At 50.6% G+C, this 27,443-nt stretch overlaps 1 protein-coding gene and 1 long non-coding RNA gene across 2 annotated transcripts; one reads left to right on the plus strand and one right to left on the minus strand.

Annotated features, from left to right (window-relative positions):
* Positions 1-5,981: 5,981 nt before the first annotated feature.
* On the plus strand, positions 5,982-12,192 carry LOC109318939. Its single transcript, XR_002103353.1, has 3 exons — positions 5,982-6,901; positions 7,980-10,073; positions 10,257-12,192. It is a non-coding gene; the product is annotated as an uncharacterized LOC109318939 (long non-coding RNA).
* A 7,516-nt stretch (positions 12,193-19,708) lies between these two features.
* DLX3 (distal-less homeobox 3) lies at positions 19,709-26,280 on the minus strand. The gene is made up of 3 exons (XM_019548429.1): positions 25,754-26,280; positions 24,090-24,280; positions 19,709-21,304 (listed from the first exon to the last, which is right to left on the minus strand). Exons 1-3 carry the CDS (start codon positions 26,082-26,084, stop codon positions 20,963-20,965), a joined length of 864 nt encoding a protein of 287 aa, XP_019403974.1. The 5' UTR covers positions 26,085-26,280; the 3' UTR covers positions 19,709-20,962.
* Positions 26,281-27,443: the final 1,163 nt, after the last annotated feature.

The raw sequence follows: 27,443 nt of genomic DNA on the forward strand, positions 1-27,443 counted from the left end.
CTCCCGGGCCGCACCCGGGGAGTGGGCGCGGGGCATCAGGCCCGGGGGACCTGGAAACAGATGGGCCTGCGAGCCCCCTGCCCCCGAGCTCCCGGTCTGATCCGATCCGCTGGGACCCCAGTGATCACCCCCCCATCCCCAAAGTGCAGAGGAAACAGCAGCCCCCCTGCTCCAGCCATGGCCCGCACCTCCAGGTGCACCTGGCCCAGCTGGCAGACATAATGTTTAAGGCTCAGAGCCCCTGCCTCCCCCACCCTCACGTGGTGCAGTGCTGGGAGCCCTTCCTCCACCTCGATCGGCCTGGCCCCTCACTGTCACTGGGGGAGGAGGGAGGGGAGGGACACGCTTTTGCCTTTGTCAAGCCCCTGTCACCAGGCCCTCCTGAGCAGACGCAGATCTGCACGCCTTTTCACTTTAATGCCCAAGGGAGCAGCTGGCAACCCAGTGCTTCCCAGTTTGGGCTCTCCTGACCCTTGGCAAGGCAGGATTATACACCCAGGATGGGTAGGGATGGGGGTGTAGATCTTTGCATCTGCTTAAAAAAAAAAGGGAAAGGAAAAAAGGAAAGGATGGGGTGGTGAGGGAGGGGGGGAGCCTGGCTGGCAGTGTCAGGCAATCAAAGGGTTAACCCGGCTGCAGGTGGTCTCACCCGGCAAGGGTTGTGTCAGGCAATCAAGGGGTTAAATCCAGGGGTGGAAGCAGGAGCTCGGTCAAGGTTGTGGCAGGGGATCCAAGGGGGACCTGGGCTGCAAGGGCTCCAGGCTGGCAAGGGTTAAGGTGCCCCCAGCCTAGAGGGGATCCAAGGGGGACCTGGGCTGCGAGGGCTCCAGGCTGGCAAGGGTTAAGGTGCCCCCAGCCTGGAGGGGCTCAGTGGCAGGTTTTGGCAGGGTCACTGGGCTGGCAAGGGGGAGGCAGGGCTGTTAGGGGCTAGGCCTCACCCACAAAACTGCAGGTGCAGGACAGCAGCAGCCCGGGTGCAGCACCCCAGCAGGTAGGGGGTGGTGGTGAGCTCTATTCACAACTGTGGGGGGCAGCACTCAAACTCATGGTGCTCAGCAACTTTAACACCTGCTAACAGGACCCCTCCCCTTCCCCCCCAACTTCCTGCCAGCAGGAAAGGGGGGGGTAGTGCTCTCCTCCCCCCTCAAAGGTTCAGTCCGAACCCACTTGGCTGCAGAGGCCCCCCAGACTCCTTTCAGCTCTGGTGGCTACTTAACTGCTATTGCAAGGGGAGCCCCTGGGCAGTAAGGCAAGGGCAGAGTTAGCAGTGCTGTAAGGCAAGGCCATGCTCCAGCATCATTTTCCTTCAGTCCAGCTATAAAGGGGCACCTTATCCAAGAAAGGCTTGGTGAAGATGCCAGCTCTACAGGGACAGCATGGGATCTCCCTGGACCCTCCTTGTTGGCTTGCCCCATGCTTGCAGACCCCACAAGTCGCCTTTGCTTCTGCCAGGGTTTACCCCTTCCTTAGGATTACCCAGGGGTTTTCTTCCTGGCCACTCCACTCATCTGTGCCAGTTTAGAAACTTGCTTGGAAGCAGCTTCTTCTCCTAATGCGGACAGCATAAGTTGGAAAGTCAGGTCCAAAATACGGAAGGGATCAGTGACTCCTTCCAGTGGTGGGAACTACCTGAGCAAAGTTCATTTGTGCGTATTATGATGGAAATACCTACTCATTTTCCTCAGATCCCTTTGGAAATACACATCTCTTTGGTCAGATGTCTCAAGATACATTGGGCATTGGTACATAGCATTGGTAATACTAAGACAATATTCAGTGAGTCTGAAAATGTTATGGTTAACGTAATTTTATTCACAGTAATATTTAAACTGGACTGAGGGGAGGAATCACAGAATCATAGAAAAGCAGAGCTGGCAGGAAGGATCCTCAGGAGGTCACTTACTGAAGAGTACAAAACTGATACTAACTGGATCATTGTACTCAACAAATAGCCAACAATGGGTAATTGGTAGCAGGTATTAAGTGGGGATCCCTAGGGGTCTATCTTGGGTTCAGAACTGGTCGACATCTTTATTAATTATTTGGACAATGGGACTGAGTGTACATTTAGCAGATCTGCTGATGACACCAGGTTGGGAGGAGTTGCCTATATCCTGGAGGGCAGGGCTAGGATCCAGAATGGACAGACCACATGAAATTCAACAAAGATAAGTATAAAGTCCCGCACTTGGGACAGAATAATGCATGCACAAATACACAAAGACTGGGGAATGATGGCTAAACTGCAGTAAGTACTACAGTGAAGGACCTGGGAATTACAGTGGACCATAAACTGACTAGGAGCCTAAGCGGGGAACTGGTAACAGTTTTTCAAATACCTGAAGGGCAGTTATCAAAAGAATGGAGATGGGCTTTTCACTGTAGTTGGAGGAGAGGGGACTAGGAGCAATGGCCTCAATCTGCAGCAGAAAAGGATATTTATGTTGGAGATTTGGAAGACTTTTCTGACTATGAGGCTGGTTGGTCAAGCATTAGAACAGACTACCTAGAGAGGTTGTGGAATCCCCATTCCAGGACATTTTCAACAGCTGTTTAGACACATGGTTGGCTGGGATGGTTTTCTCAGGGATGATCCTGCCTTGAGCGGGGTGCTGGACTAGATGCTTTAGTGAGGTTCCTTCCAGCCCTAGTTTCCCATGATCCTACTCTGAACCACTGTCTAAACCATCCTAGGCAAGTGTTTGTCCCACCTTTTTGAACATTTCCAGGGATGGAAATTCCACAGCCTCTACAGAGGATTTGTCCCAGGACTAAACCACTCTGAGGGAGAATGTCCTTCCTCTTAACCAATCTGAATCTCCCACGTTGCAGTTTAACACTGTTCCTTCTTGCCCTGTCTTCTGCTGGCCAGTTGCCCTGGTTTCCTGATAAAATGAAAAGCCAAAGTGAACTCACTCTCTTTAGAAGCAGGCAGAGGTGCCATGCTCCCTGTCTTCCACTCCCCACACCCCTTTGCCTTGCCATGTGATATACTGACTATTCTGTGGTGTTGTTGGGGCTGCAGCAGGAAGGAGACCCACTCAATTAACTAACTTACTATCCCACTGGCTGGTGGAAATGAGTTTCCTGGCTAGGCAGGGGGAGAGAAGTGTTTACCCATCCCCATCTTGGGATTTATTGGCGGTGAAATCCCCAGGGTTCCTCTTTAACACAACCATTAAAAATCAACTTCAAAAGCAAAACTGGATTTTTACTGTGCACAGGGAATCAAACCCCTGCGTTTTCCTCCTCTAGGATCCTTTTAAACATCTTATGTTGTCCTGACTTTGGAGCTGTTTGATGGGAAAAAGGGGGGTGGTTTTCTCTCTGTTTCGATGTATGTTGTAACTCCAGGCAACATGGGAGTCACCCCCTGCTCTGTTTGTCTGCTTCAGTGCCAGTCTGGCTACCTCCAGACAAGCCCAAATGGACTGTGTCCAAGTCTAAGGGTCATCCGCAGCCTATGTCGCCCCTCAGGCTGTCATGTCCATAGCCAACAGCACTTGGAGAGGGAGAGGGGAGTAGTGCTGTCAGAAGAGCATTCATTGCTATTGACTCTGCTTCCCTCTCCTATGGCATAGAATCTGGCTCATAGAGTCTCCCAGTCCCGTATGCAGGGATGGGACTCACACTTACAGAGAGAGAGGGAACAGGTGGTGGCAAGGTCTTCTGCTGGGGTCACTTGCTGCTAAAATAGGACTGTCAAACTCATCAGGCCCCACAAGCCAGAGGAATAGTACAGGGCCAAGCCACAGGCTGGATGAATGGTGTGGGAATGGTCCATGGGCTGGACTGGGTCTGCCAACTGGCCCTAAGTGCTGCATCCAGCATGCGAGGCTGGACTGATATGAGTACCACATGTAGTGTATGTCCCAGACCAGTCCTGCATGTCATGTGCGGTGCACAGGGCAGATCCAGCATCTACTGCATGCGGCACTGGGCTAGATGACAGGACTCCTGGGAACCACATCCAGCCTAGGGGCCTTAGACACCCCTGTGCGAGGAGGACGTGTGTGCAGTGCCAGTACAATCCACCAGGTGTAGAGGCAGCTCTGCTCTGTACTGGACTGCAGCCAAAGGATTACCAAGCCAGGATAAAGCACCTTGACACCAGTATAACAACAAGTGCACCAATAGGAGGCTGTGCTGGTTTAATTAGACCTGTACAGTTAGAGTAATCACTTAGGTTGATTGATAGTAATAATGATCATACATTATAACGGGTGCAGGGATAGTAATGAAATAATTATAGTAACATACACATATTTAAATGTGATTGAAATTTTAAGTTTAAAATTTTTTTAAAAAGGATTAATAACTGAAAACCAGTCACAAACGGGTTTTCTGCATCTGCCTTTCCGTCCCTAGCCGCAGTCATGCTTCTGCATGGACTGAAGAGCCTCTTGATCATTTCCTTGCCAAATGTCTGGATTAGGATACTAATCAGTATGGTAGTGTGCATTTGGAGGCACTTTAAGGCCATTTTTTCAGAGGAACTTTGTTTGCACTTGTGGTCAGATTTTCAGAAGAGCTCTGTAGACCTTGAACACTGACATCTTTCAAAGATCCAGATCCAGGGGTAGAGACTGAGCCCCTGAAATCTTGGGGCCCTGTGTGTGATTGGTGTCACTCCTTCCTTGGTATACAGTCTTGGCAAGTGAAGACCAGATCCAGCCAACACAGAGCATTTTTTTCCTGGAAGTGAAGTTACTCACAGGTCCCAATGTTTGCAAAATCTCTGGGCCTTTCACAAAAGCAGAAGAGGCAAGACAAATGCTAGTTTTATCATAGGGAAATATAATTTTATAAGGACAGACAATAGAGAGAGAGTGCTGAACCTGAAATGACATTTAACTCACATTTTAAAAACCCTTTTCAAGAGGTGGAGAAGAAAGGATGGCAAACAAATCTTTTCCAGTTTGTATTCTGTCTCTTATTTTTATAATCAAAAACCACCTGCAACTTGAAATCAGATTCTTTTGTAAGAAAAATAAAGAAGAAAAAGTGTGTCTTCAGCAGATAGGGATCTGTTGATAGATGTGTGTTGCTGATACACTTCCTCTGACACAAAAGCACATCTGATTATGACATGGGATATAATTTAAATTGTCAGCTATGACTGTAAACTTTTAAGTTGTTTTACCCACAAAAGCTCTGCTATTGCCAAGTTGTGTGCGCAGGACTCAACTTTCTGCCTTCAGTAGGAAAAAAGGGCAACCAGACAGGTTACACCAGAGTTTAAATCTTTGCTGGATCTGATTCCTGGAAGAAGTTTCACTCCTCATTCCTACTAAGAATCTGTACCAGAGAAGAGGCCAAATTCTGCTTTTTTTACACTGAAAGTATATCCAGAATATCTGTACTGGGTTCATTGCAGTTACTTCCAATTTACACTGGTGGAAATGACAATTCACTCTATATAGTCTGTCATAGAAGTACAGAGAAGTAGGGCGGGAAGGGACTTCCATAGGTCATCTAGTCCAACCCCCTGCCTGAAGGAGGATCAGTTATAGCCGTATTGGTCTAGAGGGAAAAGTAATCAGGACTCATAATAGAGATGATATCTTTTATTAGACCAACAAGATTTTTGCAAAAAAGTTACATTCTTTAATTGCAAGCTCTCAGGCACAAACACTCTTTATCAGGCATTGGAGAAAAGATTGTAAAAGTTCTCCTGGGTAGAAATGAAAGTTCATATTCCATAGGATTTCACAGATTTCATAGGATTTTACAATGAATGAAGGAGGATCATTCATGCCTATCCAAACCATCCTATACAAACCCATTGTCTAACCTCTTAACAAAACTACACAGTCAACCCTGACACAAGACTTAACCCCTTTACCTGCCATAGACAAAGCAGGGGGTTCTCAGCAGTCTATGTCCTGCTGTGGTAAAGGTTGCTAATATACACTCCAGGGATCCCAAGAAGAGGGCTATACCCCACACTACAGAGGAAGGCAATCCCCCCACAGTCGTGTTACATCTAGGGTCTGTAACTCTTAGAGCGGCCTTTTACTGAAGTGCAGAGGACTTCTGAGAGAGTTACTGGGACTCCCAGTGCTGCCAGCTCTCACAAAGTTCAGCCCAGATTTTGGGGTCACAGGATTAGATAAACGCTGGATCTTTCATTTTAAAATAAAACACAGATTTCTAGCCCTTTTTGTTAAGGAGAAAGGCTTGGAAATATCATTTGAGGCTTAAAATCCAGAAAGCAAAGAAAGAAGCCCACACACTACAATTTATCTTTGAAATCTCACAGTTTTTAAACTAATCTCATTATTCCAGGGGCAGGAGCTGGCTCCTTGTTTTGAATGCCTGGGTTTGGCAGTCCTGGACCTCAGTAATGTGTAGGCCTCTGGCCAACTCCCAGCACAAGGGTGAATTTTGCCTTCACGCTGTAAAATGTAGTCTGCTCGTTTTCCTCTTTGATCTCTGTTCTTCAAGAACATGACAAGAGTGAGCAGAGCAGAGGGACAAGGCCCGGTAACTATCTGTTTTGACTTCAGTGATGGATCTGGTGCCAAGGACCCGGAGCTAGGAGCCCAGCTGCAGGTCCCATCTTGCAAAGAGGGGAAGAACGTATTTCTCTGCGGAGCCCAGATTCTGCATCGCTGGAAGCGGAGGGGATGAAAATCTGGAATGCTGGGTTGTCTTTAAGTGTTCTCCCTCTAAGCCCTGCAAGGCCTGGTGCTTTTGCACGGTTTCTTCAGTAGCTTCTGTGTACTCAGATACACAGCCAGCTGGTTTCATCTGCAAGATGGGCTCAGACTGAAAGATTCCAGTTTCAAACCCGTGGGCAGGGGTGGATCCTGAGGGAGCACAGTGGTGCAGTCACACCCTCCTTGCAGGCCATGCCCTGTGAGCAGTGGCCAAGGACATTTTTAAGTCCCCAAAGCAGGTAAGAATCTCCCTCCCTTCTCCTTGATGCTGCTGGCACCAACCCTTCCCTCCCATTCTCCTCTCCCACCCCCCATCACTGCTGCCCATTGGCTAACCCAAGGGCTAGGGGAGTTCCCTCTGGGCTGTGTAGATAGCTGGGCTCAGCTGAGGACAGCAGTAGCAGTGGTGGCAGCAGACTGGTCCCCTCTCCCTGCCTGGTGTATCCAGGTGCTCCCTGGCAGTCAAGGAGCAGGCTTAAGGAGGGGGAACCTATCAACCCCCACCACCACAGCTTTGCCCAGCTCCCTGTGCACCCCAGCTGGAGCAGGGCAGGAGCTGTTCTGGAGCTCCCCCTAGCCCTGGATCAGCCAGGGTACCAGTGGAGGTGGGGGGAGAAGATACTGCTGAACCCAAGGAGAAAAGAGGTGCTGCCAAAAGCAGGACCCTATTGGTGATGGAGGCCCTGCATACCGTTGCAATACAAAGGAGAACAATAATGAACAAATCGCTTTCCCCACTGTCCATCTCTATATGTTGCCTCTTGTCTGCTTTAGGCTGGAAGCCCTCTGAGGCAGTGGCCTGCTCTCTGTTCTGGCCTTGTGCCGTTTGTAACTAGGGAGCTCAGGCAATGCCCTATACAAGTACATAATAACCATGATGATAGCATCCTTGTGGGGCATTAGATTTATGCTCTGCACAAAGCAGCTTCTCTGTGGTGAGAGCCTTTGCCTAAAGGGCAGGGCTACTCTGGGGAGTAGTTTCCAAAGGGAAACTACGCCATGAGCTGTTCCTTACAGGACACTAGGCTGGAGAGTGTACTATGTAAGGAACATCTGCAGCAGCCAGAGACCAGAGAGAAAGTGACAGCTCTGGAGAGGGGGCGGCGAGGGAAAGATCCTGATACTTCCCTCAGGGGTTTAGCGAACATTGTCTCAGCTTTTCCCTGCAGCATTGTTTTGAAATTCATTTTCCTTATGTCTGTGGTCCCCCACCCCTGGGATGTGGGTTTTCAGCTCTCCCTAGACTGTAACTAGTGGCATGTGCTGCTTAGATCCCATTTTCCCCCGCAAGCTAATTGCATCATTCTCATGGAATAGGTTGACTTCAGGAGACCACTTGCCCAGCTCTGGCTTTTGACATGTGACAAGAGACCCCAAATGGCGTCTCTGGTGGAGGATTTCTGTGTTTGGGCTGAAAAACTGGAACCAGATGAAGGCTGTCTCTCTCACCCCTGTTTTTGGCCATCACCCCCAATGCTCAATTGCAAGAGATTTATGAGACTCTTGAAATCATAGAAATGAATGTATAACGTGGTTGATTTCCTGCAACCATTTTTTTCCCCCTGGCTCTCCTCCCTTGTGCTGGCTGTGTTTGCATTTATCACAGGCTGTTTTTGCTGGAAGACAATAGGCCCAGAGAGTTGACCTTGTCTCCACCTCTGTAGCATCTGGAAGCCTTGCAAACAGAAATGAATTTGTCTTCTAACCACCCCCCCCCCCCGGGTAAGACTGGAAGAGTCTATTTTATTGACATTAGGTGTATAAATACAGTGGCATCACTGGCCAGTACTGCAGAGGGGCACACAGCAGGGTAGCTACTGGAGGTTGGCTGCCACTGGGGAAGATGTCACCCTTTTTTGCTGCCATGCTGCAGGTTGAGTGGCCATTTCAACTCTGTTTTTTGCAGCAAAATAATGAGGTGAGATCTCTCACAGCTGCTTCTGCACCATGTGACCCTTACTGCTGCTCTGTCTCCCAATCCCTTGCTGCCAGAGCTGGAGGTGCTGCAGGGAAGGTGTTAGGTACATGGGAGGAGGGGGCAGGAAGGGGAGGTGTCCCTGAGCTCTATTCTGGTGCCCCCCACCTTAGTTAGCATGCAGGGCTTATTCACCCACACAGTGCTAAACTACTGCTTAAATATCATCTAAGGCCCTTTGGCTAAGTGACTTGCCCAAGGTCACACTGGCATGTTGTGGCAGAAGGTACAATTGCAGTTTGGTCTTCAGGGTCCAAAGGCAGCATCCTAGCCACCAGCTCATCCTCCACCTAGTATCAGTTGTGATTCTGGTCATCAGGTGCTGCTAGGCTGAGCTTTTCCAACTCACCTTTGAGATTTAGATTCACTGCACTCATGGATTCTGATGGGAATGGTGTGTCTAGTCCCTGACACGGCTACAGAAAAGCTCTGCCATGAAGCTGCAGCTTTGCTCAAAGTTGCTCACCCGGCAAGTGTTCCCTTGACACGTTTTTCCGATTTGTACAAACTGCTGTGGTTTCCAGTCTGTAACATTGTCATCGGCTCCGAACTCTGCAAGGGATTAAGTGCTAATTGTATTCCCAAAAGGCTTGGCTCCCCTGATGGGCTGTAATGCTCAGCAGGTTTCAAGCCATTAAAGATGGTGTGAGCCCCTTCATTGTGAATGTGAGTCATTCCAGTCCCAGAGAATAACTTCTCCTCCCTGCTTGGAGTTTTTTGGCCCAATCGGAGCATGGGGTTGCTGGGGAGCAGGCTGGAAAGGGTCCTCTATACATTCCCATGTGCCTGGTGGAGTTTTGCAGAAAGCTCAGGTCTTTACTGTGCCATGGATTGGCTTGCTCTGGAGGGCAGGTGACTCTTGGGACATTTTCCTCCAACTTTACAAAAATTGATCCATTCTTCTAGTGCAAATCTGAAAGGTTCCTAGCCTTGGGATCCTCTGCCTCTTGAAGCAAATCAAAGGCACTGGGAAAACTCTGGAGATTGCTTTATGGTGTTTCCAGCCATTGGTCCCCTTCTTGGACAAGGGTCTGTGGCTGCGTGGATAGAAACTGACCTAGAACATTTTCAGAGCTCAAGAGTTCACTGGACCTTGGCCCATAGAGTCACCATGATCCATCACTTGCCCCTTTCCATCCTGGGGGATTGGGATGTCTTAATGCAGCCATCCCCAACCTGTAGTTCTCAGACCTTGTTCACAGCCACAGGAATCTAGATATGAGGCTAGTGGAAGAGCAAAGTCTGATGCAGCCCATATGTGGGTGACTTTCGTAGTATTATTACTCATGGGCCATTCAAGGTGGTCATTCTTTTTCCAACTCCCCTGCTCTGAAGTGCACAAGCTAACAGTGATGGGAACAGCAACTTAGCCATAGACTGGAAAGCAGATCTCTTCTCTTCTGAGCACCAGGGGATCCATCCTGTTCTCTGGCAGGGTAAGTGGGGGTTCATACCCCCTCTTCAGTCCTATGTGTAGGCAAAGGGTGTAGTACTTGGTAGCCTTCCCTTGGAAGGATGCTGGGCAGTACTTGCCCAGCACGGATCTAGGCCCATGGCTAGTGGGAGGTTGAGTATTCCAGGGCCTCTGTTCTTATCTCTGATTACTTGTACCACCCTAGGCAACTTCTTCCCCTCTACAAATGCACTGGGGTTAGGGCATCTTTCACACTATGGGGCTGTGTCTGGTTCCAGGCTGCTGATCAGAACCCCTCAAGGCATCAGCCAACATGGATTCCCACCTCTGTGCACCACCTCCTGAGCACCTGCTGGAGCATATAAGTTCTTGGCAGACTGGATGCTGGTAAGCAGTTGATTCCCTGAGATGGTTAGCAAACAGTTTCTGCCATAGATTGAGACACTGCACTCTTCTTGGAAAACACCAGAGAAGGCAGAAGCAGAGCAGCCCACACACCTGGCCCCCAGCAGTGTGATGCAAGCAGCTGGGCTTGGCATGATGCAGTTGCACAGGAAACATGGACTCTCCTAGCACAGCTGCTTCATGGCAAAACCTCAGCCCTGTGAGAGACTTCATGCCGCAACTCTGAGCTCACCAGAACCATTGCCATTCCACAGCCTTGGCTGGGCTCTTGAGTGCAGTACTCTTCTCCTTATTCACATGAGACATAATATGCTTATACAGGGCAGATGGGGATGGCAAATGTTTAACCAGAGGGACTTTGCTGGGTGACCCGGAGAGGCTGTATGGCCTATTGTTTAGGGCAAGTGTGTCAAAACATATGGATTACAGGTCAAAGCTGGCTTTCAGAGGTGGGTCGTCCATCCCACAGGGTTTCTTGCAGGATAGCCCATGGGGTCTGATTTCCTCCACTTTCTGGGAGCCCTGTGGGGCTGGCGCTGTCCCTCACACTATATGTGGTGCAATACTTGACACAACGGGGCACTGCTTGCTCTCCATGAGCCCCTCATCTGCTGCTAGAACGCAGATAGCAGGGTCACTACACGGGTCATCCAGAGACCCCGGCTGCAGGAAACTGGTATAAAAAAGGGTGGAGGCCCTTACTCCTGAGCAGCAGAACACAGTGCTGCTAGGCAGGTGTGCTCACATGGTGGACCTCCAGTCAGCAAGGGCAGGTGGGGTTCTAGGTGAAGGTTTATGGCAGGAGATAATTAATTTCTACTTTGCTGTCTGGGTTGGAGGAGCCGATGGGGAGGCATGGAATCCACAGCCCTGCCCCATTCCCCTATGAGTTACATATTTACAATTACAGCAAAGGGGCCAAGCCCTATTCTGTATACCATACCTGCAAGCTGGTGCTGTCAACGGCAGTCTGGGGTCTCAAGGGGATGACCTGAGCCCTGGGGTTAGAGATGTCCCTTATCCAGTGGCCACCCTGGCATGGGACCAGATGACCAGGAATACGACATCCGAAGTTAACTCATCTGCAACTCTACCAACTTTTTATACACCCTCACCCATTTACAATGCCTGTCGTCTTTCCTCAGCCAGACTGGGCGATCTCTGCGTGCAAGGATGGATGAATGCGGATCTCGTATCAGCTTCAGAAAGACACAAAGGCCTGTGTCAGGAGGACACTTGAACCTCCCTGAACACTCCATCTCTGACCTCGGGATTGCTCTTTACAGGCAGCAACATTTTAAAAGCCAGTTTGACTTGGAAACTGGGGATCAAGAAATCACCCACAGGCTGGACTGTGTTAACCATGATCTAAACAGGGACTATGGGTTCCTATCCCATTACCTGTATTAGCTTTTGTGACCAATTTATTCCTATGGCTTCTTTGCTTGTTTCTCCCAGCACTGTCCATTTTCCTGCCCCTCTCTCCCTCACTCTTCCTGTCCCTCACTCCTCTTTTCTCACCTTTTGTATTTAAACACTCACTCTGCTTTATATGCTGCTCTATGCTCTCCTTTCACATAAGCTTATGGAGTGAACTGGAATTCCCAAAAGCTTGTGCTCGCTATATATCTTATTTAGTTAGTTTATAAGGTGCAAATCTACCTGCCTCCTGCCTGACTTCAGACTAACAAAGCTAACTACCTCTCTGCTCCACTTGGCTCAAGTAAGGAGGGGACTTCCAGTGGAATGGATCCATCCCATGAGTCTCAGGCCAGTGGCCTCTTTTGTGGTAAGTGCCTGTCTTGGCTCTGGTCCAGAATAGCTGGAATGGAGGGTGCAGGCTGGGGCTGAGGTACATTACAGAGCTCAGGGTGTCCTGGGGGTTAGGGAACCTGCTGCATTGGCAAAGCTGGTGTAGGGAGCCCTGAGCTGGGATAGAAGGAAGCAATGCAAGCCAGACTTGAGGTACACTGTAAAGCAATGGTGGGGAGGCCAGGGTTAGAATTGGAGTGCCCTGCAAGGCAGGACTGTGGCTGAGAAAGCTTGTACAGGTCCTTTCTGTATGGTCCTGATTGGCCAGGGTCATTTTACAATTGCCAAGATTCGCCAGATGTTTTGGGACCATCACAGCCCCCAGGACAAGGTTAGATTCTAGCCAAGGGGCACTGGGAATGGCTGAACCACAGATGGTATTCAGGGTCCTGGCTGGACAGAGGTGTGAGTTGCCTAGGATTCCCCTCTTGGTCCAGGCAAATCAGGTGGCACAGGATTTTTCTCCAGCTCCTGTGCAGCTTCTGGGCTCCCCACTCAGGGGCAGTCTCTCAGAGCGGTTGGAGAGCTTGTCTTCCTTGCCAGGTTACTGCCCTACCTTCACAGCACAAATACCCTGTTCCTAGGCAGGATGGCAGGGTGTAAGGTTGCAGATGGAAGAACATTACACCGGTGGTGTTACTTGAGTAGCACAGCACCTGTCTATTCAGGCTCTTTCACTGCCCCTATGTCCAGGGTGTCCACATACTGTGGCATAAGGAGGGAGGATGGGGCAGAGGTGGGAGGCTGCTGAAATCCTGCTTGCTTACAGCTCCTCTCCAACGTGAGCAGGGCTCCTGCAGCTGCCTTCGAGTCTTTTGTAGCTGCCGTGATGCGCCCAGCATTTGCACACAATGGAGAGGCATGGGATTGCTTTTTTTGAGTTCCTGACATGCTTTTAACTCCAGGCAGTGCTGCCTGGGCGGCTTCCTCACTCAACCCTCCCGCCTCCCTTTCTCTTTCTCTCTCTCTCTCTTTTTTTGCTGGCAACCTCGCCCTAATAAAATGCAGTGTCTCCACTGTGTCTGCCTGCCTGCCGGCGTGTGGATCATATTTGCACGCAGCCCTCAAACCAAACTGCTCCAAAGAACCCAAGGGGTGGCTTCTTGGCTTAACCCCTTGCGGTCTGCACTTTCCAAGGCCAGGGCCAGCTTGGAGATTTTGGGAGAAAAAGCAGTATGGTGCCATTTGTGTTTGGCTTGGAAGGACAGAGGTACGAAGTGGTTGCGTCGTGGTCGTCCAGAGCTTTTTTCTCTCAGTGGATCTTATTTGGTTTGTATGTCCCAAGCGTAACTTGTCTCCTTACCCAGCCTCATTCTCTAGGTCTGCTCCTTGCAAAAATAAAAGGATGTAAAGGATAGGGAAACATAAAAGCAGGGAAGCAGAAATAGCTTCTTCAGTGTCCCATCAGAGCTCTGTCAGCTTCCAGGCTGCTCGGAGATTAATAGGTGTGGTCACTGGGGAAAGGAGCTCCTAAGAAGAATCAGTATGTGTTCCAAAAAGCTGGGAAAATCCCCCTTTTTATAGCTGCAGCACAGAGAACAATAGCCAGCCTAACTTAGCCATGGGTTGAGATGCGAAAGCTGAGGTAAGGGAGAAGATAGCATCAGTGGAAGCAGGTGGACAGATGGCAGAGTCTAAAGGAAAGATGGGCAGGAAAGCAGTACTACAATCCACTGGAAGGAAGAGTAGGGAAGACCAGTTTGGCTCCGGGTTGGCTGTGTGCTGTTGTGAGGCAGGCTCTGACTACCTGTGCTGTAGCATTTCCTGGGGTGCTGTGCAGGGGTGACCTGCAGGGTGTGTTGCCAGCCATAAGCAAGTGAAGGGTCACCCTACAACAGATGGAAGAGAAGTCTCTGTAGAAGCCACCCATATTGTCAGGTGAGATGCACGGGTCCCCAGCACAGCCAGTAGCTCCCTGGCCCCATAGCTTGACATTACGTGCACCACGTTCTGACTGGCTCCAGGAGAGGGAGGGTGATGGGTGCAGGTAACCATCAAACTCTCAGTTTTGCCAGTGCTGAAAGCATTTTCCAAGTGTGTGCAGAGCTGACTGAGGTGGTGGACGCAGCTGGTTGGTAGCCGGCGCAGTGAGTTGTGCCATTTGTCATTCATGCAGGGGGCATCAGGGCAGTAGGGGCATGCTTTATGGGGGGCAAAGCAGAGGGTTGGCTTGGTCAAAGCTGCTGGGGCTGGACAAAACAAACATGGATAACTAGGGGCTGCCGGGTAGATGAGGGGAAAGGCTGGTTCTGTTCCTAGTTCTGCTGCCGACCCACCATGTGACCCTTGGGCACATCACGTCACCTCCCTCACCCTGTACCACTTCCACCACACACTTGAACCAGTTTATAAGCACTTCCTCTCTTTCCTTCTAGGTGTCTGGGCTTTACCTGGCACCACAGGGCTCTGATCCTGGTGAGGGTGCTAGATGCTACTAACCCAGCCGGGCTGAGGAAGGGGGCATGCGATTGTGAAGATCGGGTAGGAGGTGGGCAGCCCACAGGCCCCCTTTTGCCCCCGACTCCTTGGTATCTCTTTGCATGCTTCATTCATGGAGCAAAGCCTGGTCTGGCTTTGAAGTTGCCTTCTCCCGAGAGCTGCCTCTGTTCATCTCCCTCTGTGCTTGCATGGCGTTCCCAGGATCTGTGCTTGATGCTCTGTGCACAGGTCTGCTTGGCTCTGGGGTGAGGAGCCCTTAGCCCCACAGCCCAAGGAGTCCTCAGGCACCCTAGCCATGAGTCACATCCCCAGCTCTTGGAGGAGGAGGAGGAGGAGGACAAACACAAGGCAGGGATGCCTGGAGACATTAGGTAGCTTGTTTATGTCGCGTCAGCCACGCTGACGTCAAGCCGCCTTCAGCTGGCAAGGCCTCAAAGGCCTTGCAATGTGGAGGGGCCTGATCCGGCTTGCAGGTGTGGGGAGAGCTCTCGCTGGCCTTGGCAGGAGCTGTGCTGGGCCAGCAGCGGGTCCATAACTCAAGTGAAGTGATGCGAGTGGAAACTGTGGGGCCAGAGGGATGTTGGCTGGAGCATGGGGAGGGCTCTGCATTCATTGCAATAAAAAATATGCCTTTAATAAACCACTGCTGGATTGCGCCCAGTACGTGAATTGCATGACAACCAGCTCACCATGAATATGCAGCCGTTCATCAGGAATATTCAGTGGCTCATTAGCATGCTGGCTTATAGCTGTGTTGCTGGCTAGCTAGTTTAATTTATACGCGATGTTGCTCTGTCTTTTTTCACTGGATGCTGGAAATTCACTGGTTTCTCTTCAGAGCAGCATGGCCTAGTGAATAGATCCCTAGCTTAGTTCATGGGAGACTTGGATTCAGTCCTCAGTTTTGCTACTGACCTCCTGGGTGACCCTGGGCATAACACTCTTCTGCTCTGTGCCTCAGTTTCTTCATCTGTACAATGGCGATGATAATGGTGACCACCTTAAAAATGACTTTGCTCCAAAGATCTCAGCAGGGGAGAGCTGGACATTGTCATCATTACTCCAAAGACTTCAAAGAACTTGGTTTCCGTGCCTGTGTTTAACTCCCACTGAAGTCAAGTTGCCTCGACTACGGTTTGGTTCACTGCAGTCAGGTCATGGCTTCCTTCCACACTTACGTGGCTCAGCATCTCAGGGCAGCAAACCTGGGCATACCCATCTAGGAAGATGGGGCAGGCACTTTTCCTGCCCTGTGCCCCAACTCCACATGCACTAGGCTAAATTTCTGAGCTGCCATAGGGGGTTGCAGCATAATTTGGCTGCGTTTGTCTGGACACAGGATGAGAAGATCCCACATCACAGTGTGGAGAATATGCAACAGGGCAGGGCAGGGCAGGGCAGGTTTTTTGAGAGGCTGGGAGTTAAGAAAGCAAAATGCAGTCTGTGATGCCCTCTGTGATGGTGTTCCTCAAGCTGTGGGTCACAACCTAAAAGTGGCTTACAAGAATATATAAAAGGGTTTAGAACAAACTTTAAAAATGGATTCTAGGAGAAAAATGTGGGAAACAGTGGCTTTTTCCTTGCAGGCTGGCAGGGGTCCAGCCTTCAAGGAGCTGCTTGAGGCCCCCCATACCTCCCCCTGCTCCACACACTGGTGGGGGGTGTGGGGGACAGTGGGTCAGGAATGAGGGGCACTGGATCTGGACTGGCCATTGATGTTTACAAATGGGTCCTGGTACAAAAAGGTTGAGAAAAATTGCTGTAGTAAGCTAATGTATTAGTCAGACCCAGCCGTAACCTTTTCATCCATGCACGGAATTCACATACAAGTTAAAAGCTAACTGGAGAAAAGATTTAAACTCCTCTGAACCTGACTGGGATTCCAATACCTTTCTCAAGCCTCCATGCAAATGCAAGTGGTCTGGTCCTGGTAGATTAGAAAAGGCTGATGAACCCAGTTAGCACCTGTGCATATTAGCAAATTGCCTCCATGTCACTGCTCTCAGGGAACCTGGCAAGGTGAGAAGGGTCAGGAAACAAGGAAAGCAGCACAGCCAACTTGCAAAGCACTCAGAGACCCAAACTGTCAAGAACTTTGGGTTAGAAGTCATGAGATGGGACAACAAATGCTTCAGGGGCTCTTATTATTCACCGTCTGGCTTTGGACTGGTTCAGGGGATCCCCTTTTCCATATAGCCACTAGAGCTGGAAATGTACTCTTTTGTTGCTGAAGTATACCTGTGATTGCTAGTCTTCCCAGGAATCCAACAGCTGTGGTTCAAAGAAACATAGTACAAGATCAATAATAAAATCACTGCATCTGACAACTCTGCAAAAGGCTCTAGCCTGGCCTTCATATAGCCTGAGTGGCCAGGGGTCCAGCCAACTGTGCATGGAGAAGAAGCTATCTTAAGAAACTGGTCCCAGGTGCTCTGGCCTGATGGTGTGAAATTGGATGGCTTCCAAGAACAAGCAACTGCTTTGGACTATTTAGGCCCTGACTCATGCAGCTCAGAGAGCTGATCTTGCAACTGACGGGTGTCTTTGGAAACATAGCATTCGCATCCAGCGGAGAGCCAGGTCCAGGCATTTGGATGCAGCCCCCTCGATTTCTGCTTGGCTCATCATGATAGACAGGAGGGTTACCTTCTTGGGGGCATTTTCTGTAATGTGAGTCTAGACGTTCCAGCATGATAACTCCGGGTAAATGTTATCCCTCTGTGAAGCTTACAGTGCAGCCCCTGGCTCCTGCAAACACACGCCATGCACATATGCAACTTCCAACACACCGCCTTACCTTCATCCACTGCTAAGTTAGACTCTAAGGTGCCACCCTGCCCTACCTTTTGCCTAAGCATTACCACTGGAGTCAAAAGGGACCATCCCAGCATGTGAAGTGATCCACACCACATGCCTGAGCCACTGGATCTAGGTCTGATGCTCCTGTTGAGGGAAGCAGCTGTTCCCACACCCCTGTTTAAGAGGCCAGGAGAAAGGCACCAGCAGCTTAAGTGACTTGCCTGGGTTCACAAACGGAGTCAGTCTTGGAGCTGGGGTTTGGAGTCCCCTAGCACCTTCATCCAACTCGTAGAGCCACAACTGGCTCTCCAGCTGTTGCTAAGCAGCTGTAGATTGTATCGATGACTTCCTTTCATGTGGCAGGATTTCTTCCTTGCATGACTGCAGCCATGTGCATGGCTGCTCTTAAGAAGTCACCGTTCTCCCATCACTCCCTGCTGGAACTTGTGGAGAAGGAGACGTGAAGAGAACAGGACAGATTCCAGCAGTTGGAAACACAGGCGTCTTCCCAGGCTTGGTTTGCTGGAGGCGGCTGCCTCCCAAAGAAACACAGGGAGTTTCTGCTGGGCCGGCAGCTCAAAAGAGCAGAGAGCTGGGCTTGCGGGGATGTAGCACCCACCAGTGGAGCCAGATTTGCTGGAGGGACCTTAATAAGGGCCAGATTTTCTGAAATGCTCAGCTCTTATTGCAGCACTTACAAGCCAGTTTCCCAGCAAACATGACAAGCTGTGTTGTGAAGGCTCTGGCAAGTCCATTCTGGCAGCCAAAGGGCACCCAGGGCATAGATAAGCTATCAAGGCCAGGATGGGCCATCATCTTTCAGGGGAGGAGAGAAAAGAGTGCCTTTCTGGCCAAGTACAACTGTGCACCGGTTCGCTGCCTCCTGCCTGGAGAGTCCAGGGCCTAGGCCTGATGCCTTCCACTGTCTTGCCTCTGCACCGTCATTTACGGCTGGGTGCTGCCAGCACAGTGGTAACCAGAGGTGCTGGGCTGAGGAGCAGCAGGGTCCTGTTCCCCAGACCTGACTCAGCCCAGGTGGAAGGAGACAGAGTTCCCTGTCTCAGCTTGTCTATGCTTAGTCAATCCTGGCCATCACCCTGTGACACCCCTGATGGATGCAGCAATCTGCCCCTGGGGCACCTCCCATGGGGTGGGGGGGTACTGCATGCTCTGTGATCATTCCCTCCTGAATGTCTGCTCCCATCTCGCTGATTTATCAGTTCATTCCAGCTGTGCCCCGGAGGGTTTGCCTTTGCTGTCTCTGGGGATAGGGAGTTGGAGGGGAGGAGGGGGTGATCAGCCCTTCTGCTCGTTGAGCACGTGCATATATTTCTAAGTTTAAGCACAAAGAATGTCTCACTGGCATTCCCCAGGCCAGCCACGACTGAGCTCACTGGCTTTAAAACCAGAAAGGGCTTTACTCCGACTTCCCACATAACACAGACCCCCAAATGCCTCCGAGTCACTCCTGCACTAACCCCAGCACAGACTTCTGCTGACTCCAACAGCAGCTGGATCAGTCTCACAAATCCAGTCCCTTCCCACATAAAAGTGTATTAAAGCCGCAGTAGCAAGCTGGTTCAGAACTCATATACAGCCCTACTTCATCACAGACAATGAGAAATCTTTCTACATGCTGGAACCTTATTCCCCCACTCCCACCTCCTCTCCACCCCTTTCTTCTTTTTCATACCAACTTGGAAAAAAATGGGGTTGTGGACAGTCAGAAATTCTAAGTATTTTTATTAACATTTATATATAAAGTTTTGTCCACTAACAAAGCAGAAAGAAATTTAGAGTAAAGCCCTGAGCATACAGGGCTCTTCTTTATTTTTTATTTTACAGCCAGGTTAAAAAAAACCCCCAAAACCCCCACCTTATTTTGTTCAACTTTATACAAATGAACCTTATGTACATTTTTGTTCCCCTATCTGCCCTTATTTATATGAGGCGACATAAATAAGAACTCTGGGACTATACAACACATAAGAACACTTCTTAAAACTGCAGCTTTTTAAAAAAAATAGTATTCTTATTTTAAAAAATGTCCAAGAGATTTTTTTTTCAGTTTTTGGAGGGGTGTTGGGCTATTGATTTATTTAAAAATAGGCATTCTTTTTGCCATTAGCTTAAATGACCTGTGTGGAGGGCACTGTTAGAAAACTGACAACTGTAGCAGTCTTACTTTTGGTTTAAAATAACTTAAATCATTCCTGAAACACACTTTTAAATATTAAAATATATATATATTTTGCATTTTAAATAACCACTCTATTTTCCCCAGAGTCCTAACAAAGGGTCAGATTCTCAATGAGCAGAAATCAGAACCGCTTCCTTGGAATTCAGTGGGAATTTACCCTATTTGCAAATCCAACCAAGGAAGTCAAACTTCTGTTTTCTAACTCTGGTATAACCAAGGTCAGAATCTGGCCCTCTTTCAGTACGGGGATTTTGGTCCTGCAGCTTCCACCAGCTAATGATCAGACCAGGGAAACTGTAATTCCTCACTATAGACCAGGAGTAATCTGGCGTGATCCTGAATTAACACTTAAGTTCGTAAAATCAAGCTCTGAATCTGATCTCTCCCCAGTACTAGAAATTTCATCCTTTTAATCGTGCTCCCTTCAGTAAGGTTATTTAACGTTTATATACTATCCAGTTCTATACATTAGACATATCTAAAAATTGACTTTAGTTCTTTAGCATATATAGGGTTTTTTTTTTTAAAGACTACAAAGTGTGGCACCTCTTATTACAAATTGTTTTCCCTCTTAGCTTAAACTGTGCTTTCATCTCCAGTTTGACCCTTGCGTGGGTGGACTGATGGGAAGGAATATATATTTTTATATATATTTATATTTTTCTTTCTTTCTTTATCACATGGGTGAGTAGAAAACTCCTACCCCGCTGTGGAAGAAGACGAGTGGTTGCAAAGTCCTGCCAGCTCAGATGTTCCTCCAGAGTCCTCAAGGAGACACCCCACAAACAGCTCGCTTGGGAAGGTAAAAAAAACAGTCGTGTTGTTCTTGGAAGAGAGGCGTTGTGCAGAGTGCGTCTTGGCCTCCTTCCAGATGAAAGGCAAATCTCTGGCAGAAAGAGCAGGAGGCAAGAAGAACCTTCCCGTTCGGTGTCCTCTGCAAGGCGTGGGGTGGCAGTGGGTGGGAAGGTGCTGTGTGGGGGGGACTCATGTAGAGATGGGGTGTGGCTAAAAGGGACTCCTTCATTCCTAATCTTTATCCCCTTCCCCAATCCCCTACCTCCCCTCCTCTCTCACTTTGCATCATCCTGTCATTTTAACCCTTTGCAGTTCTGTTGGTCCTGAGATGGGGGCGGGGGGGGGGTGTTTGTGTGTTGCTCTTGTCCTGGAAATGAACACGTTAAGAAACCCCCTCAAGTGTTCTGAGTGTCACTGTCCTTGTTTCCTTTCTTGCTCCACTAGTCGGAGGAGGCCGGAGGTTAGTACACCGCCCCTGGATTGGGAGGCGGCCCCGGAGAAGTATGATGCATAGTGCTGGTGGGCGGAAGCTGATGTTGTAAGTGAGGTCCGCTGAGGTTCTGTGGGTGGTACCAGGGGTTGTGCTCCTCCAGGTAGCTTGGGGAAGAGCTGTAGGGAAGCGGCTGGGGGAGCTGGCTTCTGCTGGAAGAGCCACTGTGAGAGTTATTGTCCCAGATGGCAGGAGAAGGCGGCGAATTGCATGCCATGGAGTCACTGTTGTTGGGACTGTGCTCCAAGGGGACCTCCCCATTCTTGTACAGCTTCTTGAACTTGGACCTCCGGTTCTGGAACCAGATTTTCACCTGGAAGAGGGGAGGAAGGAAGGGAAAGGTGACTCTTGCTGTCCCGCTGCAGCAGCAAAATGCAGAGGAAACCTGAGGACACGTGCAAGGACGGGGGAACAGAAACGCTACTATGTCAGCAGCTTTGCCTCTCCTCTTAGCTGGGCGGGGGAGGGCGTCAGGGAGGAGGCAGTTGTCACCAAAACAGGATGTTGCTTTGCGAGCTGATGACGAACTCCCTCAGACATTTATAAGTGTCCTTGTTGTTACAGTGTCACCTGGCTGGGAGGGCTGTGATTAAAATGGCTCCCAGGCAGGCTCACCAGGCCTTGATTTGGCTGACATCAGACAGATGCCATGGTGGGTGCCTACTCTAGTTAAGACAGGCTCCCAGGCTCTGAGCAAAGGATTTTGAATGTTTGAGGATGGTCATGCCATAGGACCTTTGCAGTACTCAGGACCCTTATCTCAGGGGTGCTCATCTTAAACAGGTGTGGTTCTTTTATGTATGGCATGCAACCCCTCCAAAAAAAGCATAGAGCCTCTAAATCCCCCTCATACAGACACGCACACTGGTATTGCCATATTTTCCCATGTGTAAGAACTGTCCTCCCCACCCACCCTGAAAAAGGAGGTCCAAAAAGCAGACCAAAATTCAGACTAAATTATGTTAAGCACTTCTCCCCCACCACCAGCACCACTATGTTATCCTTTTGTATTTTTGAGAGGTATATGTGCGTCTTGTACACTGGAGAACATGGTAAACCGGACTGCAAACTAAGGCTACTGTTTTTAACCCCCAACCTCCCCGATCCCAAGAAGAACAATTTTTTTAAGGGCTTGAGACCCCATTGTGGCTCAGGGAAGGGGCTTCATGTGTCCCTCACTAAATCCTGTGATGAGGCTCCTTTTTGGAAGAGCCGAAATGTTATTCAGAAAGCAGAATCCCTAATGATACTGAGACTACAAAGGAACAGAAACATCTTTCCCCTCCAAACCCCTCCATCCCACTCCTGCCATGCTCAGGACTCTTCAGGGACCCTGTCCCCATGGCAGCTAATGCATAGCAATCACCACAAACTAGAGCTAAACACATTCGACTGAAGCCATCCTGCTGTCCTACTGCACAGAGCAGCTGCTTCAGGACGGGCAGCTCATGGCCTGAGACTCCATTTCGATGTAGGCCATGAAACTGCAGCCTGTGGAAGGCCTGCGGTTACAGGCCTGAAGGACCCGTCCCGGCTTGCCTCACGCATTCAAACGCCTCCGCTGTCCCCAGTGGACACCCAGCCCACAGTAGGGCGGGAGAACTGGGTCTTTCATTTGACTGCCACTTGTGACAGCAATGCCTCCCCACCTGGGAGGGCTCCAGGTGTGGAGAGAGGCATGAAAGGGTTACACCCATCTCAGCTCTCCAGGGAGAGGTGGGGAGCAGTAGCTTGGACTCCTTCCTAGTCATTAGCTTCCCTAGAGCAGCCTCATACACGCCTAGATACTGCGGCGTTCAGATCAAAATAAGTCTCCATTCCTCTACTCCCCCAAACAGAGCAGGCTCTGTGGGGGATAGCCCTTTGTGGACAGGGTTAGAAAAAAGTCACTTTTCTCTTTGCATGTGGCCGAGTGATTCTTACTTAGGAAATGCTCGTCCTTTCCAACAAATAAAGGACTACGTAAAGGTTGGAGCCTGACAGCAAGTAAAACCTGGGTCTAGGGAGAGGAACGCTGGGGTCTGAGCTTGGAGGTCTAGATGAGGTGGCCTGGATTGTCCCTATGGGAAACCCACCAGCCCATGTGCTCTTAGTATCGGTTGATGCTGTTTCTCCCTCTTCTACTTCTCTGGTCTGAATTAGCCGTTGGATTCCTAAGAGGCGACTAAACTCATCCCAGAAAGCTCCAGAAAGGAGCGGAAGGGGAGGGAGGGAGGGTTCCCGCTGCTTTTCTAGGTCAAGCGAAGGGTTTAGCACACCACAGCCTAACTGGCTTTGCAGGTTCACAGCCCTGCTGGGATGCCAGTGGGGAGAGCCACAGAGGGGAGGACATTTGCAGGGAGGCTGGGGCACAGGGCGCAGGAGCAGAGTGCTCCAGGCATCTCACTGCAGTGTTTAGACTGTGCTCCGGACTTGCACCAAAGACCACTCACAACTGCCCCAGCTGGGGATGGGCACCTGGGCATTTGGACTGGGGATCCAAGGCTGGTACAAGTGACACTGACTGCATCACCCTCTGGGGATAGAAACCAGTGGCCCTGACCCATGCCAGCCCCATGGGCCAGCGTGGCTTGGGCAGACGGGTGCCCTGAGGACCTATAAGCCAGTATCAGGGGGCTCGGGATCCTCCCCGAAACATTCAGAATGGATTCACTTTGGGGCAAGGAGGCAGAGATCCCTCCCAAGACTGGGGAGGCAGGGGGAATCCATCTTAATCTCACTGGGCCACATGGTAGAGCTGGAGTTAGTCTGGAGCAGCTCTGAAGTCAGCGCAATTGGGCTGGTGCCAGGGAGGAGGAACGGGCCCCTCTGGGGGAGGGAATACTCTCCCCCCAGAGGAACCCAAGAAGCCCGTCCAAGCACCTGAGGAAAACCCACAGTTTTGTTCCCACCATCCCAGACAGCTGGCTCCTCAGTGCTGGGTCCCTGTCTGGTTGTGTAAGCGCCGTCGCTTTCATCTCAGCCCACTAAACCCAGGGGCTGTGCGGCACTGGCAACAAGTGCTCTGTCTCTTCCCTTCTCCTCCTCCCGCTTCCTTCCCCACCTCCCGGCACATGAAGGGGAAGGTAAATGGAATTGTTTGTTCTTTGTGAAGTTACCTGGGTTTGAGTCAGCCCCAGCTGAGCAGCCAGCTCTGCCCTTTCTGGCAAGGCCAGATACTGGGCTTTCTGGAACCGCCTCTGCAGCGCGGCCAGCTGGTAGCTGGAGTAGATGGTTCTGGGCTTTCGGATCTTTTTGGGTTTCCCGTTGACCATCCTCACCTCCGGCTCTGGTTCTTCCTTCACGGAGACTGGAGAGGAAAAGGAGAGCGGTCAGGTTCTGCTGGGAGCAGGGGGCTTTGGGCTGTTTCTCCTGCCCTAGCTGGGTGTGGAGGGGAAAACCCAAACTGAAAAAATTGCCCAGAGAAATGTCCAAGCCACAAGCTATCAAAAGTCCTGATTGTCTTGCGGTGGGGGGGCAGTAGACTGATGGGAGCCTGGGCGAGGCTCTCTGCAGGGAGAGGGCTCTGGACAGACTTCCTGGGTTAAAGGATCACAGCCACTTCCCGGGTTAAAGGATTATTGCCACACAGGGAGGGCTTAGAAGTGGGGGATTCTCTCTCTGGTGCCTCTGCCTTTAGTCTCCTTGAAGGGGTTTCTCCTCCTGTGGCATTTCTCTCCCCCCCTCTTCCTCTGGCACATCCTGCTTTCCCTGCCTGGCTCTCCCTTGCGGGGCTTTTTGTTTGTCTCTCTTTCTCTCCTCTGCTGGCTTGCTCTGTCTTTCTTCCTCTCTCTCCCACGTCTCTGGATGGTAACCACTTCCCTTAGCTCTCCAGTCCCTGCTCTTGTCCCAGCCTGCTGGCTCCCCTGCGGGAGCAACGCACCAGCTGGTTCTGATCTGCTCCAAACCAACTGGTTCTCGCATCTGGCTCCTCTCTTCCCCTCCCAGCCAGTACAAAAGGCTGTGACCAGCCCAACTCTCAGGCACCGGCAGGTCCCAACTGCCTGCTGCCTTCCCAGAATGGGGAATTAGCCAATAAGAGGAAATAAAAAAAAAAAAATTCAATCTCCCTTCCCATTCCTTTCTTTGGTATTTGTGGGGTCAGGTCTGATGCTTCCCTGCTCTCCCTGTCCCCCAGTGTTTCAGACCTGATTTAAAAGTTTGATTAGTTCCAAAATAAACCATTTTTTTCACCCACCTCCACCTCCCTACCTCCAAGCTGCCAGCTAACAACTGCCTTCTTATTCATTCCTAACATGGGATAGTCTGACTGTCCCACCAGTCTGGGCTGGACAGACAAAATCCATTCCCCACCCTGCCCCCAAAATATCATTCCCAGTTTCCACCTATTTCACTGGTGGTTTGATCTGAAGGATGTTATGATTTCCAGGGTCAGGAGCAACTAGCTCCCAGTGACACAGGGGAAAAAAGAAAACAGGAGGAATTTTCCCCTGAACAAAAGGAGAAGTATGTGCATGGGGGGAGAAGGGGGGAGGTGGAAAAGAAAAGCTCTTCCTCACTTGGAGCAGGAGAAGTTTGCATCTCGACCTAGATCCACAATCTTGGATACCCAACAAACCCCAATACTGCCTGCCTCCCCCCCGATCCCCAGCCCCACGTCTGCTGGCACCCAAGATTCAACTTCTCGTCTCGGCAAAAGGGTGACACTGCCAAGATCTCTGCTGTCCTCCCAACACCTTTAAGGCTGTGGGGGGAGGCTGACACTGTCTTCTAAGAGCCCCCCACCCACACACAGGCTCCCCACCTCCTCTGGGCTCTGTACCTGTTTCCTGGGCTGGCAGCTGCTGCTCCCTGAAGTGCCCGTACTGCCTGTACGAGGTGCTGTAGGAGTACTCAGATTTTGGGGAGTAAGTCCCGGCCCCTCCAAGTCCATTGAGGTTGAACTGGTGGTGATAGGAGTAGTGGTTCATTGGCTGGCTGTACGGCTGGCTGGGGTAATAGTCGTGCTGGCTGTGCGCGGTGCTGTAGTAGCCCAGATCAGTGACGGAGGACTCAGGCAAGGTGGGGGAGTCCTTAGAGGCCGCATGGCAGCTGAGGGAGCTGGAGATATCGGTCAAGATGCTGGTGATCTTCTTGTCAAAGGATCCACTCATGGTGCCCCCCCTCCCCCCACGACCGCTGTGGGGGTGACTAGAGCACAGGGGCTGCTGGGGTACGTGTGTGCGTATGTCTCCCCAGAGGGTTACAGGAGCTTCCTCCCTCTGCCTCCTCCTCCTCCTGTGTGAGAACAGGACTAGTTCCACAGGCTGCTGCAAAGCAAGTGTGCAGGGCACTCCAGCCCAGGCAGCCTGCTTAAAACCTTTAATTATGGCGAGGCCGGGGTGGATGCTGCATTCCGATTGGCTCCAGAAATATTGCCTGGGAGGCAAAACAGACTTTTTTTTTCTTTTCTTTTTTTTGAAACAACAAAGAGTGGGTGAAAAAAAAAGAAACCCCAGTCCCAGCCGCCTGTCAGCTCCTGGGCTCCACAGTGGGGCACGCAGGGGCGGGGGTGGGTCTGTCTGTCGCTGGGGGGTTGTCTCCAGGGGGTGGGGGTGCCCCAATGGGGGTTGCTGGCTGTAGGGTGTCTGTGTAGGGTATTTCAAAGGGGCTGAGTTGATTCCTGTGCGTAGGTCTGGAGGGCGCCTGTGCTTTTATACATTGGTGGGTTCTATAGGGTTAGGGAGGGGGGTGGTCTGTGGGTATCTATGGGGTTATGTGTAAGTGTGGGGGTGTCTGTAGGCAGAGGGATAGGTCTGTGGGGATCTGTCATGGTACGTGGAAGGTGTGGGGATATCTGTAGGAGCAGAAAAATGTCTATTGGATGGTGTGTATCTGCAGGGACATGTATAAGTCTTTGGGTGTCTATAGGAGTAGGTTTGTGGGGTGATGTGTCCAAAGAGCTAGTTCTGTAGGTGTGGGGGTTATCCAGAGCGTTTAGGGGCAACAAGGGGCCAATGGGGGTAACTAACAAACTCCCCTGGTCTCATGGTCCTGGCATGGCAAGGTCTTGTTGCTCCATCCCCCAGCTCCACAGAGCCTCAGTGTGGGGTGCAAGCCCCTTGCAGATTATGCCACCCAGCTCTGCTTTACCTTATGTGCAGACCCTGCCGGCCCTGTAGGTTTCTTCCAGGGCTTAGCCCCTGGGTGCTGAGCAAGAGTTGCCTTTCCCCTGTCCCACTACCCACAAAGGACTCATCCCAGTGCCCAAGTAGTGCCAGCTAGGAGTGAATAGGCTTCCAGCAGGGCAGTGCTGAATACACTATCCTGCTGGTGGGATCCCCATCTGGCCTGTCCCAGGTCCTCTCTTACACGAATACACCCTGGCCTCATCTTCCTCGAGGGGGTTGCAGTGAGTGGCTTTCCTGGTCCTTCTGATCCACCTGCATCTCCCAGCCTGAATGGTGCAAGGGAGGGGGCCGGTTAGGGAATGTTGCCTTTGGTTCATTTTAGTCCCTTTTCCCCTCCTCCCT

The sequence above is a fragment of the Crocodylus porosus genome, unplaced genomic scaffold (assembly GCF_001723895.1).
Source record: "Crocodylus porosus isolate Cpor-Errol unplaced genomic scaffold, CroPor_comp1, whole genome shotgun sequence".
Classification (NCBI taxonomy): Eukaryota; Metazoa; Chordata; order Crocodylia; family Crocodylidae; genus Crocodylus; species Crocodylus porosus.